The 19,717-nt window shown below is 40.3% G+C and overlaps 1 protein-coding gene across 2 annotated transcripts in view; it reads left to right on the plus strand.

Annotated features, from left to right (window-relative positions):
- The window catches only part of SMIM14 (small integral membrane protein 14), a 62,271-nt gene that overhangs the window by 16,157 nt on the left and 26,397 nt on the right, over positions 1-19,717 (plus strand). For both annotated transcript variants that reach the window (XM_045017939.1, XM_045017938.1), the window contains exon 2: positions 6,229-6,339. In XM_045017939.1, the coding sequence (XP_044873874.1) occupies positions 6,265-6,339 (75 nt within the window). In that variant the 5' untranslated portion in view covers positions 6,229-6,264. The remainder of the gene's footprint in view (positions 1-6,228; positions 6,340-19,717) is intronic.

Raw genomic sequence — 19,717 nt, forward strand, 5'->3', positions numbered from 1 at the left:
TCTATGGCCTGGATTATGCAGGAGGACAGACTAGATGATCATCATGTTCTTGTCTGGCCTCAATTCTAATGAATTTATGAACATGTAGTACATTTCTGCACAGTTATGAGGGATGTTGTAAGAAAGGAGGGGAGAAGATGGAGACTTCCAAATATATTAGACTTAGGAAGCCATTCTTCTTTTTGCTGATGTTTCCTAACTTTGTTTTGTCATGTGCTTTTTCTAGAAAATATTTCTATTCAGAGGCAGGCTTTGCCCAAGACCCTAATCTTGCAGTAAAGTCTTAATGCTGAATTTATGTTATCACTTTAGTTTCTTTGGAAACAGCCAGGACGTTACCAAAACAGCATTATGACTTCACTGACATAACCTCAGTAGAATGACTTAATTGAATAGAAATATAGTTCACGATTCAGCACAGCACATAAGCTTGTGCTCAATTTAAAATTCCTTTGATTTCTATGGGGTAGGCACACATTTAAGAAATTTCCTGAACTGGACACTTAACAGGTACCTGATGGGGTGCATAGGAGAGAGGTTCAATCTTTTTTTACTCTGGAAAGTGTGCACTTCATATGTAATTTTTTTCCTTCTGTTAGTGGAATAGAAGTTTTAAATGATGTGACACACACAGAATTTTTTAATGATTGTGTCCAGTAAAGAGTATACTTCTTAAAGTAACTTCGTTTCCCAAGGGTGAAATAATGGCTCCAATGAAGTTAATGGGAGTTTTTCCATTGACCTCAATGGAACCAGTAATTCACTCTCATAGTTCAGTCTTGGTATTCGTACTGTGGTCATAGTCAGTCCCTCTATCTGGTAGTTTCTCCAGATTACAACTCAAGTTGCTGGATAGACCAACACATGTGCTACTTCCACAATACAAGCTTAGTATGTTACTTTAGACAGTAGGAAGGGAATATATGGAAGCCATTTGGGTGAAGGCTCAGATTACTTGAAGTAAGGGAGATTTTAAGACTTGTAAGATGCTGGGAAGGGAATGTTTGCAGGAAGGCTTGTGTGCCTAAAGGGAAGATCTAGATGTGAAGACAGGTTGAGTGCAGGTGGTGGTGGTTGGGGGTGGGGGAAAGACATGCCCTGTTTATGGGGAGAAGGATTTTCTGGGCAATCACAGAGGAGTTGGGAACTTGGCTGATGCACTCGACTGGATTATAAGCTCACCCCAGGACAGAAGTAAACTCTCTGAATATTGTTGATGCTTCAGACTTGTAATGGCTTGTAATTTTTAGCCCGTTAGCACTTTTCAACAGTGCCAAAACATCTATAACAAATTGTTTCCTTTGTCTTTAAATAACTTCATTTGTACAGTGGTTTTTATAGAAGCTGATTTCAAAAGCAAAATTAATGAAATGATTTGTTATAGCATTTTGACAGGTGCTTTTAGATATTGCTGCTATCTGAAACCAAATAGCAAGGAGAGGATTAGGCGGACAGTCTTCAATCTTCTTATAAAATTCCACAGTAGCATCTGTGTGTAAAGACAAGACTCAGTGATCTAAGGTTAACACTAATGACAACAAATTTGGATAAACCGGAAAGGTTTAAAGCACTGTGGAAAAACTCAAGCATTCCTCCACTGAGTGTAGTGGAATGAGGGTCCATGGGTCTGGAGCCTAGGGTTGCAGGGTCCTGGGCAACTAAAATCTATGTCACCACTAAGGAACTAGATGTAGCAGCACCCAACAATTACTAGAGGGGTAGACACCACAGGAAGTATTGCCAGAAGAGGCCAGAGCTACAGGACTCTGCAGCCGCCTGATGCACACCAACGATTTAAACAAGGAAGTTACCCCAGAGAGCCATCTGAGCAACAACACAGACTCTGGCTTGTTACTCTATAGACATCGTCACTTGCCCCGTCTTGCTCTTGACTCCGGCTCTTGACTCCGGCCTAGCTTGACCTAGGTACCCATCTCCTGACTCTGCTTGGTAACTAATCTCGACTCCTGCCCTTCAGCCCCAGCCCAATGGACACTACAGGTCCAGCTGCCTAAACCCCAACCATTACCAGTGCGCTGTGTCTAGAGCTACATCCACCCAAAGAGCTTCTAGCAGGAAAGGAGCAGTAAAATTGCAACACACATGGACAGGCAACGGAGTGGTTCCCTGTGGTGGAAATATGAAATCAGTGTTATACACTGGCCTAGAGGATGTCGGATCATATCTCCCTGTAGTGGCAGGCCCTAGGAAAGAGAAGAGCCTCCTACTTACTCAAAGTTAGTGGAATTATTTTGGTACCTCAGGGAATCGAGATTTGTGTTTTTTGGTGCTGGAGGTGCAGAGTTTGATCCATTATAATATCTGTTCTGTCTGTATAGGCACATATGCAACCACTGTGTATTCTAGCCACAATGGGTGTTTCTTTGAAAACCTGAATTTTAAAAGATTTTTTTTAATTGCATTTTCTTCCCAAGTAAATATGTAGAGCTCTGCAAATCCACAGATACCCGCTTTATATCCTCTGATATCCACAGACCATTTTTGCGGATTGCGAATCGGTTGCGGATAGAAATTTTGTATCCACACAGGGCTCTATAAATATGTACATAATGACCTTTTACCATTAGTACTAATCACTGGAATCGTGGAGCCACACCTGAGAGCGCCTAGCATATGGAGAATGTACAAAGCTTCCTGCTTGCTTGGCACAGGAAGGAGTTCACTCATGTAACAAACAAGATGATTTTTATGAAATGGAAACAGTATATTTTGTCTCCCACTGCTCACCAGCTGCAAACTGTTTACTCAGGAGAGGTGTTGCTGAGCTGGCAAAGAACATATAGTCATTGCTGAAGCTGGGAAGTAATTTAAGGAAGAGAAGACTTCATAGGTAGAGAGAATCAATCAATTTGTGTTCACACAGATTCTTTTATTGATAGTGAGATATATCAAGTATAATACACAGCTGCAGGACTGATGTTTTCCCTTTCATTATCTCATCCAATAACAATTTACAATTAATGTGATAGCTGAGAATGCTAATTGTTAAATCCTAAAAAAACTAGAAATGCTCCAATATATTATTTCTTCCTGTAATTTCAGATAGTTGCTTAAGTCTGGAGATAATGGTGGTTTTTCACATCTGGCTAAAATAATGGAAGATCCACCTCCATTTTGCCCCGAGGACTATAATAACCTCAGCTGTGTGACAGCAATCCATTTCAATTTCAGTAGTAATTATTTTATGATTGTTTCTAATGTCCTGCCTAAACTGCAGAACTGTAGTATTAAAGGATTGTGTTACATGGTATGTAACACTGTTTAATCCCATCTACACATGCAGTTGTGTATATCAAATGTTATAAGATGGCTGAGAGATAGTATGTTACAACAAGACCCTGCTATGAAATAACATTTGCTGTGTAGAAAGACCTTTAAACTGTGCAATCACATTGTTCTGTTAAATGTTCTATGCACTGCTAGGTCCTCTCTATCCGGGGGTTTGAAACAGAGTTATTACCTTTCTAGCAAGCAGTACTTAAAATAGTTCTTATTAATCCAATTTGAACTCTGTATTTGATGTTCCTTATGGTAGGTTGCAAAAGAAAAAAGGTTGGTTTCTGTGCCCCTTTTTCTGTTAAATTACCTAAAAAAAACAAACAAATGTTCAGTCTTCTTTAAACATGCTTGTTTTTACCTTAGAAATATCAGTCAAGTGTGTGTGATTTTTTTTTCCACTGATTCTGCTGGAGTTCTTGTAGTAAATCTACAATTTGTATACTGTCATTAAAGTGCAGGGGGATGTGAGATCTTTAACAAACATACCGATTGCTTATTGGGGTTTTGAGTTAAATAGTGGGTAACAATAACAAGGAAAAACAAAGAATTTTAAACCGAATAAAAATAACTCTCCTGTCATTTAACTAGTTTCTATTTGCTTGATATCTCTGTCATAATTCTTTTAGGTTTTAAATTGTGCAAAGAGTCATCTAGGAAAAACAAAAAAGACAACGAACTGGATATCTAATGGTAGGAGGGGGAGAGGGAAGCATGCAGATGGAAAAACGTTTTTGGAGAGGAAAAAAAATACAAGCCTTCTTTATACTCCATAAGGAAGCAAAAAAGGGCACAACCCTTCTCCCTCTCATTCCTTAGCGTCTTTATAGATGATCTGCCGTATTTACAAAAGGCAGAGTTGCTGTGACTCATAGTGGAGAAGGATATATGACAGAACTGGGTGTAGGGATGGGTAAGAACTGACATAAGAGAAAGCAAATTCTGGTTAGTGTGAGGTAAATGGAAAATACATTGTGCAATTCTGTAACAGGATTTTGATACCAAGTATGGCCAAAGAACACACACTGGAGCCAAGATATACTATTGGATTATAAGCTTCCATGAGTCTAGCTGGTAAAGACTGCTGAGCAGATGTGCTTGATTCAGTACATCTTCTGGTTACCCTTATTACGTGCTATGCATCCGAAGAAGTGAGCTGTAGCCCACGAAAGCTTATGCTGAAATAAATGTGTTAGTCTCTAAGGTGCCACAAGTACTCCCGTTCTTTTTGCGGATACAGACTAACACGGCTTCTACTCTGAAACCTTATTACATGGCTTCCAACTTGCGGACTAACACTACTCATATGAGGCTGTGATGATGCCCTACTGCCATAGGAAAGGTTGCAGCTGCTTGCTGCTTCTATAACCTCCAAACCTGATGATTGTTCCACCTCAGGGGTGCTGCGTGGCCAGCACAAACCCAAGCTGAATCTAGCCATGATAATACCAGGTTAGCAATGATGTTTTGACTACAAGTATTCTGCAGAACTGATCTGAAGATTCTTACATTGTGTTAGTAGAGAGAGAAAGCAATTCTGATTTGACTGCAGGAATGGAAACTACGGGCAATCTGTCACCCATTTTTGCCATTAATTAAACCACTGAGAAGACTATTGATAAACGATGATAAAAATACACTGGTAGAACCACTGGAGTGTATGATGGAGAACTGGTTTTAACAAGTGAATAAACTAGAATGGATTCCCCACTGTTTCCTATTATAATTTCTTTGAACTCTGAATCAGTATCACTAGCTGAATGACCTTCTTTGATCTAAATTTAGTGTGTGAGGTGCCTTTCTTAAAATAGCTCCAACTACATCCTTTTCTACCCTCCCTCTGCCTGTTTCCATTAGATGGCAAGGGTCATTGTGTCTCCCGATAGTAAATAAGTTACAGGGTTTTAATTTTTACTCCTTGCACCTACTAGAATGTTGACCTAGGGGAGAATTTTATAAGTGTCTAATAAAGGGCTTAGGAGTCCCGCTTAGATGGCTTTTAAAATCTTCCCTCTAGCGAATTCTTTCAGTGGTATGACAGTACTGAAAGTTGTCCAGTTCTAACTTGAACCATATTGTTCTCAAACCTATTTTGGAACCCCTATGCATGGCATGATCCCTTCTGGAGCACCTACATGTGGCATGACATTTTTGGGATTCAGTATTTTGCTTGACAATCTTCTGAAACAAATCCTTGGTTATGATTGACTTCTGACACTACTGAATTTAACAGAGAGAGCTTCTTTACCTTACTTTACTATACTTATATATTTAATATACTTTAATATACTTAACTACTTAACTACTACAGTGATGGGATAAGAACCTGGATGGAGATTAAAAGTATTCTGTTCTTGCTTTTCAGTTCATATGTGGAAATAGACTTTTTTGTCTTAATCATCTGCATAATTCTTTTTGTCCCATATTTCTGCCCCAGTCTCCTTCAGTAGGAGTTGTGGGAACTCAGCACATTTCAAATTTAAACCATTTTTTTTCTTGCAGGGAACTCCCACTGATGTAGTGGAATGAGTATGGAACATTTAATAAATAGAAATTTTGCAGTTAACCAACTCACTGTGTAGCTCAGAGAGCAATTTTACCTTTGTCGTTTTGTCTGTGAAGGGATCTTTCATAATGGCCTGTGGGAAATGCAGATTGCACACAAAACTTAGTAAAAATTATTTGGACCTCTGAGTAAGAGTTTACCAGACACCACTTCGAAAAAAACAACAACCCACTACTCTACTTTTTGATTTATTAAGTAATCAAATGTGCCAGTTTTCTCTATTCATCCTGCCAAAAGGAATAATTGGATTACTATGTTTTGTTTTGTTTTTTCCCCTTGGACTAAATGAAGTGAAATTTGATGCATTAGTCTCTGTAAAATAAGGTCAAAGAGTTGATTGTCCTTTTTATTATTGTTCTTTCTAGGTGTTCACAGCCAAATTTAGATTTCTCCGCATAATCATGGCAGAAGGTGGATTTGATCCCTGTGAATGCATTTGCTCGCATGAACATGCAATGAGAAGGCTGATCAATCTGGTGAGGCTAACATGAGGATGCTGCTTTTTTTTTTTTTTTCCAGAGCTGACTGCAGCAATTTTATAATCACAGTTAAATAGGCTGCTGCCTCCACATGTTCTATTGTGTGTGCATTTAGAATGACATCTTCTGGATTTTTAGCATGGTTTTAATTTAAATATTTACAAATGGCAGATGCAGATGATACCTTTCTGTTTACGATATTTACAAGGGTTGCAGTTAAACAGCATATACTATATCTGCACAGCTACCTTCTGTACCCATTGACTTGTGTCAGTCAGTATAAAACCTAAGGCCCCAATTCTGCAAACACTTAGACTTCATAGGATGACACACATGTAAAGTTTCTCACATGCACAACATTTGCAGGATTAAGGTCTAAATTTGGAAGACCAAGACTGTAAAAATAAAAAATGAAGTAGTTGAGAGGCAGAACCTAGAAATTGTGTTTTTCCTAGCTCTGCCACTGACTTGCAGAGTAACCTTGGGCAAGTTGTTTTACCTGTCAGTGACTTAATTTCTGAACTGTAAAATGGGAATAATTACTCTTTCACCCGTATTTGTAATGTACTTGAAGATCTGTGGAAGAAAACAATTTCATAAACATTTGTTCTAAATATTGACAGGTGTGAACCGTGTCCAGCTAGGGAAATAAATATGGTTACAAGTTTAAATATAATTTGTGTCAAGTATCAGAGGGGTAGCCGTGTTAGTCTGGTTCTGTAGAAGCAGCAAAGAATCCTGTGGCACCTTATAGACTAACAGACGTTTTGCAGCATGAGCTTTCGTGGGTGAATACCCACTTCTTTGTATTCACCCATGAAAGCTCATGCTGCAAAACGTCTGTTAGTCTATAAGGTGCCACAGGATTCTTTGCTGCAAATATAATTTGGTTATTTTAAATATTTTAAGATTAGACTTATACGCACACATACAACCTCTTCCTTTAGAGTAGACTACTTCCCCTTTTTTACTTTTGCAGGTTTATTTTATTTCGATTCCTGCCTTAGGGCTGGAATTAATGCTTCTTTGAGGTAGTCAGCACCCTCAACTGCTATTGAACCCAATGGGAGTGGAGGGCACTTGACACCTTGCAAGATCAGATCCTTTTTCCAGGGCTGTACTCTCAATATTTTAACAAGGGCCCACAACAAATATTTTGCCCCTTAGCTTGTGACTAACTCCGTGTTCTAGGGGTATGTATGGCTAGGAATGAGGAATCTATTAATTTGTTTTCCCATTTAAACAAAACCACTTTCTCCTACCCACAGCCAAGAAAGGAGGCAACAAGCTTATATTAAACTGCATTTTGAAAGGAGTATTCATACCTTAGACTTTGTTCCTGAAAGTATACTGAGTCTATTGGTGGTGTTGCTCAGTGATCAACTTCCGAAGGGGGAGTGGAGTTTGGGATGAAGACTTTGTAAGGAGGAAGGGGTAACCTCACATGGTAAAATACATGTTTGGTGCAATCTGGTCCATTTTAAAAGGCAAAACATTTGCTCTTAAATATTTGTAAGGGTCATGCTTGGCACAGATAGTTCAGCAATATCCAGAAAGAGAGCGAGTCAGAGGCCAGGAAATCTCCTACACTTGATCAGGAACAGAATTTAAGCAGGATGCTCAGTCTAGCCCCAGGAATCCCATCCAGCATATCGCTTCAATAAGAGCCTTTTTTATGAGTTACCAAGGCGGTTCTTAGGCATATGCAGCATACGCGGCTGCGTAGGGCACCCGAAAATGTGGGGCACTCCTGGGTTTTAGGGTATGTCTTCACTAGCAACGTTAAAATGCTGTCGTGGCAGCACTTTAATGTGACTGTGTAGTTGCGGCACCAGCGCTGGGAGAGAGGTCTCCCAGGTCTATAAAAAAACCCACGTCCATGAGGGGAGTAGCTCGGAGCCATGCTCGTGCACTGTCTACACAGGCACTTTATAGCACTGCAACTTTCTCACTCAGGGGTGTGAAAAAACACCCCTCGGAGTGTTGCAAGTTTCAGCGCTGTAAAGTTCCAGTGTAGACAACGCCTTAGTGTTCACCTTCCCGCCTCTTTCTATCCCTGTTCTGTCCCTTCCTGCAGGCTCCAACCACAGCTGGCTGTTGCAGCCTGGTGAGTCTTCTCCTCCAGAGGGGATTTAGTACTTAAAAGTGAAAACGCCTGCCAGACCTATTAGCACAACATTGAAACTGTTAAAGGGCCATTCAAGTAGTAATGAAGCCATTTAACAGGCATTTGCCAACCCCCAGGTATATACTGTCAGTTTCTGAATTTACTGACAAAGGTTTAGTCTACACTGACAACCAGGGCCGGCCCCAGGCACCAGCGTAGCAAGCAGGTGCCTGGGGTGGCCAATGAAGAGAGGGGCAGCACATCTGGCCGTTCCACGGCAATTCGGCGGCGGGGCCGTCACTCCCTTTGAGTGAAGGACCTGGTGCCTATCGCGGCGCTTTTTTTTTTTTTTTTTTTGTGCTTGGGGCAGGAAAAACACTAGAGCCGGCCCTGCTGGCAACACTAAAAAACCCACCTCCCTGAGAGGTGTAGCTACCAGTGCTGGGTGCACAGCTACCAGTGGTGGGAGCACATCTCCCAGCGCTGTTGCACTGTCTACACTGGTGCTTTACGACGCCGAAACTTGCTGTGCTTGGGGGGAGGGCGGGTGTTTTTTCACACCCCTGAGCAAGAAAGTTGCAGCACTGTAAATTGGCAGTGTAAACAAGCCCCGAAACAGTTGTGCATTACTGTAATATTTACTCAGAACCTGTTAGTCTACAGGACCTTAGATTAAAATTTGCTTTAAAAATATTTCATTAGTGTGTTGCTGAAGATTATAAAATCACATCTCTAAAAAATCCTTGCACAGATTTTTAGATGCACAATCTGAGTATTCACTTTTAGCCTCAAATGTTTGGATCTTCAGACATACAGTTTTTTTAAATAAATCCTTCAAAAGACCACCCTTATCTAAAATACACATGCAAGCCCAGGCTGCTGTCGGGCATAGGGGTACCAGTTTAATAATACTACATAGGGCCCCATAAATCCTAAGGACAGCCCTGTGAGTTACTCTTCTATGGCCAAGTCCTGCATAATTTAAATAAATAGAAATTTTGCCAATAGCTTCAAAATGACCAGGAGCAGGCCCAAGGGACTAATTTTTCAGAGGTGCTGAGCACTCCCAGCTTCTTTGGAGTTCTGGGTGCCTAATGCCTCTGAAAATCAGGGCCTAATTTAATGCAGTTGTTAGCTCCCTCAACTAATTGAAGCCAGTGGGAGCTGAGGGTATTCAGTATTTTACAGGAGACATTCAGTATCTTGTAGGATTGGACCTTCAATATGAAAGCTTTTTATCGTGGAAAGATACCCAAATTCGCTGAGTTATTGTTGGTTTTTCTGTGTTGTAGTCACAAAATGTCTGGCTGTACGGCATTTGTCTTAATTCTTGAAAATGTGCAATATACCTTGTTAGCGTCCATAGGTGTCTTTACAGAGATATTACAAAGATTCCCAGACAAACACTACATTAAAGTGGAATTAAGATTGGGAGTACGTGTGGTGAAATCCCAAACCATTCAGTTATGAATGTTTCAGACACCTCTAGCCATTCAGATTTGCCCTTTACTCTTAACCCAGACCATTTTAGAATCTTCTTATATACATTCGTGTAGTCTGAAATAGTATCCAACATACCTATGAGTCTTGGCAGACAGGCCTGGTGCAAACAGCACAAAATTTAAAAAAAGATGATTAAAATAGAACTACACTCCTTGTTGCAAATACTTTTAATTTTTTTTAAAGATGTCACAGTACTTAAACCTGATTTAAACAACCACTCAGGCAGCCAACAAAGACTGCTTACTTACCTGTAATTAAAAGTGGATCAGAATTGTATTCATCACACTTGCGATACCTGGAGATGGTCTCTTAAGATGCAGAAACTTGTACAAGTTTCATTATAACTTCTTGCACTGTGGATTCTGTGATAGCACCTCTCATTTCTGCTAGCCTGGAACACTTCTCAGCCAGCCTCGTGGGACAGTAGCAGTGCTGACTCATGCTTCTGCTCACATCCTTCTCCCTTGCATTTACAAATCTGGACCCACTCTCTTCTCCACGTAAAAATCTGTGGATGCACAGGACTCCCAGCCAGTGCTTTGGCTTTGAATCCTGGATTGCCTTCAGCATCTTTGCACTGCATGAAAATTGATTTAAGAGAAACCTTTAAAAAACCAATAAAGAGTTGTTAGCAGAATATGGATATGTTTCCACACATCACTTCTGAGTCCAGGGAAAACGAGGGTGAGTAAGGTGTCAGTGCATACAAGTTCCACTCTTGCCACCTAAGACAGTCTTTTGTGCTTAGTTATTGCTCTCTACATTCGGTTCAAAAGCATAACTAAATGCTTTAAGACTTAGGAAGTGCGGAGTCCTATGCTAGTTCCATAATTTAGATATCAATAGGTATTGCTGCTCCAGTTAATGTACCTGCTTCCTGTATTGCTGACTAAGGGTATGTCTATACTACCCGCCGGATCGGCGGATAGTGTTCGATGTATTGGGGATCGATTTATCACGTCTCATCTGGACACGATAAATCAATCCGCAAATCGATGCCCGTACTCCACCTCGGCAGGAGGAGTAAGCGGAGTCGACGGGGGAGCCGCGGCAGTCGCCTCGCCGCAATGAGGACGGCCAGGTAAGTTGAACTAAGATACTTTGACTTCAGCTACGCAAATAGCATAGCTGAAGTTGCGTATCTTAGTTAGAACCCCCCGCTAGTGTAGCCCAGGCCTAAGGATACCTTGGAGCACAGCCACAGTAAACTTTAAGGATTAATACTTCTTACCATATTATGTGTTTCTTGTTTTATAGCAAATATCAACCCTACAAAATTAACGGAAAATAACATCTTCAAAATCCCATTGGCCTAAATACATTTATTAGTCAGTAGCAACTTATGAAGATAATTACTGTGTTCAGCTCTTTTTTGACTACCATGAACCATGTTTTTAGTAGACATTCTAACTAAGACAGAGTGAATTGAATCAAGCGATTAAATATCAAGCCAGTCAACCAAGCAGCTAATACCAGGGTTTACAATTATTGGATGTTATCATACACACAGGGCTACAATTACATTTTCATCCCCCCCTTTGTTGAATTAAAAACATTATCTATTTTGTTCTTGTCTGTATTTTTGCAAGGTTGTGTGTGTATATGTGTATGTATATATGTGTGTGTGTGTGTGTGTGTGTATATATATATATATATATACACACACACACACAACCTTGCAAAAATACAGACAAGAACAAAATAGATAATGTTTTTAATTCAACATATATATTGGAATAGATTCTTCTGATGTTGTAGAAGATTCTAAGGCCAAATAATATCTAGCTTTTAGACTCTGCTTTCTATCACTAGATCTCAAAGTGCTTTACAAAAGAGGTCAGTATCATTATCTCAATTTTTGGTAAAGTGAGGCACAGAGAGGGGAGTGACTTTCCCACTTCAGGTGTGTCTATTTACCTGGTTTTGCATGCTTGAAGAGGGAAAAGGCAGGTGGCTTTCTGCCCCTTCTCTACTGACTCCAAATTCTGGGGGCAGCCCGGGTCTTGTTTGGCTTTCAGCGTAAGTTTTAGAGCATTCTCAGAGTTATTCTACCTTGTGCTGGCCTATATGGTCCCTATGGGGCTGTTCTGGCAGGACTGATAGAGCACATTGCCCTTGTATGCTGGTTTGCTCCCAACACACCACCTGTGCCAACGGAGCTAAGAGCAGGTAATATAGGGTTATCTGTGTGGACTTCATGCTACTCAGGGATTACCATATCCAAGCGCTCTTTAAGTTGGCTTTCCATTGGTGCAAAGGGGACAGAGCAGAGGCCAAGATCTGAAAAAGGATATATTTCTATTTATACTCCTTAGAAGGAGACCAGAGGTTGGGGGAAGCTGAAGAAAAATTAAGGAAGCGTTTTCCTTTCCCTTCCTGTGGGCCTGCAGGAAGCAACAAGCTCCAGTGACGCTTAGGAACTTGTCAGACCACCTCACAAACCTTAGGAGACCTTATGGGGTCACCCCTGACTCTCACTGAGCCTTAGACTCATTAGGGACCTACATCCTCCTCTAAGCCGTAGGTGGCTCAGAATAACCACACAAGTGCTAATGAGCGATCTCAGGCTCTGTCTACACTTCAAGTGCTGCAGCAGCACAACTGTAGCTGTGCCACTGCAACGCTGTAGTGAAGACACTTGCTACAGTGACGCAAGTAATTTTTTCATAGATTTTGTAAATCCATCTCCTGAAGAGGCAATAGCTAGGTAGGTGGAAGAATTCTTCCATCAACCTAGCTGTGTCTACGGTGGGGGTTAGGTTAACCTAACTGAGTCAGGCAAGGAGTGAAATTATCCACAGCCATGAGCAATGTAGCCAGGTCAACCTAAATTTTAGGTATAGACCAGGCCTAAAATTCACAGGGGATGTCATTAGCCATCTTTTGACTACGGGGTTGGGCCCTGGAGAGCCTCCTACAGTAGTGTGAGCCACAAGGGAACAATAGAGGGCCTGAACCCACAAGGTAGTGAGTGCCTCCTGAGTGCTCTCTGTTTGCATTGACTTCCAGCGCTCTTGAGTTCAATTGGATTAAGGGTTCTGTCACCTTGCAGGAGTGAGCCCATAAAATGTATAATGAAAACAGTGGTAGCTAAGTGATATCTAAAACAAGCAGAATACATGTGAACAAGTCCAGTTCTAGATCAAACAGTCCAAGTGGAGGCAGATTTCTAAGCAGGTAAAAGTTAAGTATAGCTGTGTCTGTTTTGGGAGACCACTTTTCCCATAAGAGAATTAATTTGAACGTTCAAGACAGCTGTCATTCTTTCCATCTCCCAATTCTGAGTCTTCCACTATGCTGATTAACTAGTAATAATAGTAATTTTTCTGTGATCACTCATGACTACCTTGAGTTTAAATGTGTTTACATTGTTTGACCTTTTTATTAAAAGTAGTAGAGAGACTATTGATTATACATGGAAAATTTCAGTAACTCTATTTCCTAGGAGTAGTTATAATCTGTATGTTATGTGGTGGCTGGACTGTTTTTGATCATCTGAACCTTTATATCTGCCTCTTTTTTCCTTTTACTGATAAAAAGAAATCATACTGTATCTCTAGTGCCACCAAGTGACTACTCAGTCAGTTAAACTATGGGTCATTAAGGTTTTGATCCCTCAAAACCATCTGCCTGGAAATGCCTCTGTAGGTGTCACCCCATGTGGGTCACTTTGCAGAATAGAGCCCTTCCATTATTTGGTATAAACAAAGAACATGCATGTTTTTTGGATGTTAGACATAAGTCTGGTAGTTCCCTCTCAAGATCTGCTTTTGTTGTTTGTTATCCGAGGCAGTCTGATTATTATGATCATTTCTGGTCTCTCCGATTTGTTGTCTATTATTCCATGCAGCCAGAGGCATTGTGGGACTCCCTGCTAGGTTCAGCTTGAATGATGGGAGGTGTGAAGGTCTCTTTCCCCTGACTTTTGTATTGATACCTTGCTCTGCTGCTTCACTCCTGTGGTCACTAACAGCAGGGTATTGGTGACATCCTAATCTCCAGCAAAGCAACACAATATAGGAAACAATATAGGCTATGAAGTTGAGGTCAGGGGGGAGGAGAAAAGAGGGACCAGTATGACTGAGGGGAGAGATAAAGGGAAGAGCAATTCCTTGCCTGGAGTGGAGCACCCTTTACACAACAACTATCTCCTCTCTGTTGAACTGTTTCTCTTCTGCATTCCCCTCCATATTATTTCTGACCTTTCAATAATGAAATGAGCATAATGTTTCTGTCACAGGTTTCCCCTGGGGTGCCACTTGGAACTGGGGTACCACTGAGCCTGCCTGACCCACCAGCCTGGGTTCCCTTCACACTGTACTGCTATGCAGCCTGTCAAGCCCTTCCCCAGGCTTCAGACTACACTTTACCAGCACACATACAGATAGGGACACCCCCAGCTGCAGCTACCCACACACATGCTGAGATCCAGGGAAGGCTCAGCTAAGGAACTCAAGTGCACATCCCCTCTGGAGGGTAAACCCAAAATTATACCATCTTGTGCTGCACAGAGAACTGTACAGCATAAGCTCATAAAATTTGCCCTCTCCCTCAATGTGGAGAGAGATATACAACAGCTTTCTGCCCAAACACTGGTTTTAGACAAAACAAAAACAAGTTAATTAACTACAAAAGATAGATTTTTTTTAAGTGATAGCAAACAGATCAAAGCAGATTACTGAGCAAATAAAACAAATACTCAAACTAAGCTTAAGGTACTAAGGAAACTAAGTAGCAAATTTTCACCCTAAATGTTGTTTTAGGCAGATTGCAGAGATTCTTAAAAACCAGCTGCACTGGCTTACAGCTTAAAACTTCAGATATTTCATCCACAGACTAGACACCCTTCCAGCCTGGGCTCAGCAATTCTCCTCCCCTCAGTCTTTGTTTCTTAGATGTTTCCAGCAGTCATCCTGGGTGGGGATTCAGTGAAGAATGAACCTCGATTATGTCACTCCCCTGCCTTAAATAGGTTTTACATATGGGGGGAATCCTTTGTCTTCCAGTGTGATTCCCACCCCCAGCCAGTGGAAAAGTACTAATTTTATCATGGAGTCTAGTGTCAGGTGACTTGATCACATGAACCTTACAGCCATAACTCAGTCTATTTGCAGCGTCCAAGGAAGGCTTTCCAGGAAGGTGGGAGATTAGCATCTTCAAAGACCTATTGTTTTTCCCAATGGCCCTTTCCAGCCAGCAATCTAGACCAATTGCTGTCTGTCTAGTTGGTATTCCCCAGGTATAAACACATTTGTAATAGGTGCATAGACAATATTCCTAACTTCATATACAAAAATGATACATGCATACAAATATGATGATCATATTCAGTAAATCATAACCTTTCCAATGATATCTCACATGCCCCATCGTGCATAAAATACATCTTAGTTATGCCATTATTGTATTATAACAATATTTCTATAAATAATATGGGGCATAGTGTCACAGTTTCCTCCTCTGATCACCACCATTTCTCCCTCCCCCTCTCCCCCGCCTGGATGGTATGATGATGGTTCTAGATTCTGAGGTATGGTTTATATCCAAGTATTCTGTCCGGAAAGGTGCCAAACACACCCCTCTCTCGTTGTCAGTGGGAGAGTGTGATGGGTTGGATCACAGAAACCCCCTTTGGGCTTCCAACTGATGTGTCAAGACTACTTCTGCCCCTGCTTTCCTGCCCTGGCAGCTTGGGACTTCAGTGCCCTGCCTGGTTTGAGCCAAACCCGCTAGTCTGCTGCAAACCCAAACCCAGGTCTGAACCACGTGCCCCAAAGCTGCAGACTTAACTGAAAGCAACTTAAGAAGTGTTCCTGTCTTTAACACTCAGATGCCCAACTCCCAATGGGGTCCAAACCCCAAATAAATCCGTTTTTACTCTGTATAAAGCTTATGCAGGGTAAACTCATAAATTGTTCGCCTTTTATAACACTGACAGAGAGAGCTGCACAGCTGTTTTTCCCCCCCTCCCCCAGATATTAATACATATTCTGGGTTAATTAATAAGTAAAAAGTGATTTTATTAAATACAAAAAGTAGGATTTTAAGTGGTTCCAAGTAATACCAGACAGAACAAAGTGAATTACCAAGCAAAATAAAACACGCAAGCCTATACCTAACCCAGTAAGAAAACCGAATACAGAGAAAATCTCACCCTCAGAGATGTTTCAATAAGCTTCTATCACAGACTGGATACCTTCCTAGTCTGGGCACAATCCTTTCCCCTGGTACAGCCCTTGTTCTAGCTCAGGGGGTAGCTAGGGAATTTCTCATGATTACAGCCCCCTTTGTTCTGTTCCACCCCCTTATATAGCTTTGGTACAAGGTGGGAATCTTTTGTCTCTCTGCGTCTTTCCCCCGCCCCCCTTTCTAAATGGAAAAGCACCAGGTTAAAGATGAATTCCAATTCAGGTGACATGATCATATGTCACTGTAAGACTTCATTACCCACTTGTCAGCACACACATATACTGGAAGACTTACAGGTAAAACAGAGCCATTTGCAGTCAATTGTCCTGGTTAATGGGAGGCATCAAGATTCCAAACCACCATTAATGGCCCACACTTTGCATAATTACAATAGGCCCTCAGAGTTATGTCATATTTCTAGTTTCAGATACATACTCAGTAGATTATAAACTTTGTAATGATACCTTACAAGAGACCTTTTGCATGAAGCATATTCCAGTTACATTATATTCACACTCATTAGCATATTTTCATAAAATCATATAGAGTGCAACGTCACAGAGAGGATTGGACTCCATTTTTTTTTACTCTGTCCTCATACCTCCAACTATTATTCTATCATCATCTTTCCACTTGCTTAAAGTGTATGTGGGAGTGTGGGGTGTTTTAGTTTCTCTTTGCCTATTTCTCCCAAGGAAGCTAATTTTATTTAAGGGACAATTTAATTCCATCAATACACCCTCCCTCTCTTTCCCATTTATCTTGCCCAGTTTCTGCATCTTTAAATATGAACTTGATAGATAGTACTAGGATTCAGTTTGCAACCTGGCTTGTACTCTGTGCTGGCCTGTCAGATTGGCAGCAATTTATTTATCATGTTGTTTACTAAATCATTAATATCCTTTTGACAAAACAGATGCGGCTGCCCAACTAAACTAAAGTAGTGACTTCATTATCCTGAAGCATCAGATTGCAATCAAGAGCATGCCATGCCGTTCTCATATTCTAGCATAATTGGAAAAAACATGAAGTTTATGATTGGGACAACAGAAAATTTTCACCACAGTGCAGAGATTTTGCTTTTTTGCAGAAAATGTTCACCCAATACTAGCCGTGGTTCTGTATTAACAGGACTTGATTAATGGGATGAATAAAGCATCACCATATCCAGTTCAAACTATTTGTCCTTGTCTCCCTACTTATTTATTCTTGTCTCTTTTTTTTTTCCTTGTCATCCTCTTCCTTTTCTGCTCTCTCATCTTGATATCTCACTCGCACCCTTTTCTGGGCTTTTTTTATCAGAACCATTTGTATGGAAATTCCTGAGCTGGTCCACAAGGGATCTTCTTGTTCAGGTGCAAAACTTAATACCTCTTGTAATAGGAGTAGTGGGACACATCCAGGTTTTCAGCATGCTTCTTGGACACAGTTAAAACATGGTAAGGACCTGTCTACACTACAAGTTGAAACCATGCTTTAACTGTGTCATGGGGCAGCTGGATTTTAATACTGCTGCATTAGCAGCATGGACTGGGACTAAGAAAGGTGCATTTGGAAAAATGTCAGGAATTGCTTGAAACATTAATCGGAGGGGTTCTTGTCTTCTGAACTTGTTGGTTTTACAAAGCCAAAAATATTCACTTGAATCAGAGGGAAGGGGTGGGATCTTCCCACCTGATCTGGAAATACCTGCCCCTTCTTCCCACTCCCCATGCCCAATAGGTGGGTCATGACCTCTTGTAATTCAACAACGGGGTAGGGAGTCATTTTTAAATCTTTGGTATCTTCACATTCCAAAATCTGCTTAAAATAAAACAAACCCCAAAACTGACACAGAAACTCTACTTGTATGTTTTGATGGTGTTTTAGCTCATTTTGCCCTGGAAAGGGACATTTTAAAAAATGTACTTGGAAGGAGATAAAAAGGACATTATTGGGTTTAAAATATATATTTTTTTACCTGTATTACCAGTAAGGCTTTAGATTATTGAAACTGAAAATTTGAAACTCTAACTTCACCCTTTCGGTTGTTTCCATTTTGCCTTTAACTCAGTTTGGACAATAAAATGTTTCTGGTTCTTATGTACTAGTACAATGCTGCAACATTGGGGTGGCAGACACTAAACAGGAAACCTCTAAATCCAAACACAAAACACTGACATGAAAGAAAATAATAAAAGCACTTATATTAATATTTGGTTTTGTAAGTTCTCCCTCTCCCAGCTCCTTCCTTTTTAAACCCAGCCTAATTGCTTAAACCCGAAACTATCTGACAGTGTGTCCTTTTTAGGGGCTTGATCCAAAGCCCGCTGAAATCAATAGAAACACAGCCCACTGAAGTCCATGGGAGTCTATCTGGCCCTATGATTAAGATGCTAATCCTGAACTGAATTTATGTTTTTGAGAACAAGGAAGTCTCTCCATTGGAAAACAAATAAAAACAACACTAATATTCATTAATATTTTTATAGCTTTGAGCATAACATGTTATCCTATTTTAGAATTAACATCTGACTGTCCTCAAATCAAAACCACACCTCTCCCAGCACCATATCATTGAGATTGTCTTTCAGTTGAACTGCAGCTGAGCTACTTTATCTTCCTTTTCTGACTCAAGAGTGGAATTCATTGGTGAAATCTGTATTTTAAAATAGAAAAATTAGTTTCACTTTTAAATATTGTTATCCCATAAACCTTCACCCACAACTCCCCACCCCTTCAGACCGAAAAACTTAAGTACAAAAACTGTTCACACAGACTCTGAGAATTGCTCCTCTTTCACTTACGATACTTGAAATATACAATATTCAGAATTTCTAATAGTTACTGTGTCCCCTATGGAAGCAGTTAGCAGGAAATAGGCAGAGTTGGTAAGAGAAGAGGCATTCTAGTTCCAGTGAGAAGTTTTTTTAGCTTTCCCCACTATTTAACTTACATATGCCTCCTGTAAGATATAGTGGAGTCTCTTTTTCTTTCATTTAGACTAATTTAATGACCACAAGGGATCAGACTTGTATAGGGTTATATGGAATTAGAGCCAATCCTCCAGTTTGAACTGAGCAAAACCTGTTTTTCTTTATACCAATTAATTTCAAATAATCTGCTATGTTCTATCATAAGAGAACAATTTTTGCAAATCACTTCATTGTTTTAAACAAACAAGTTACATAGCTCCATCGGTTCTGTTCTTCAGCGCCCTGTATCAAAATTGTGAATTTTGCTTACACCATTGTCTTCCTGTGGCAAGTAATTGGTACTACAGGTCCATGTTTATAACCATTGGGTAAAATTTTCAGAAGCGCCTAAGTCCTCTAGGAGCATAATCCTGTTGAATTTAAATGGGATTTAAGAGCAAAAGTGACCTAGGCCCTTTTGAAAATTTCACCTATTTCTTTTTGCGTAACCATCAAAAAAAGATCTTTATTACAAGTACATGAAGAAATTGTTTGTTGTTGTTTATATAGGAAGGGTTTTGTGTATATTAAAGAATGTATGATACATGCTAGTGAGTCTATATTATGTCTCAAAGGTAAAATTGTATATCTTTTGTCCATTTAATTGACAAATTGACTCACG

Source organism: Mauremys mutica, chromosome 5, assembly GCF_020497125.1.
Source record: "Mauremys mutica isolate MM-2020 ecotype Southern chromosome 5, ASM2049712v1, whole genome shotgun sequence".
Classification (NCBI taxonomy): domain Eukaryota; kingdom Metazoa; phylum Chordata; order Testudines; family Geoemydidae; genus Mauremys; species Mauremys mutica.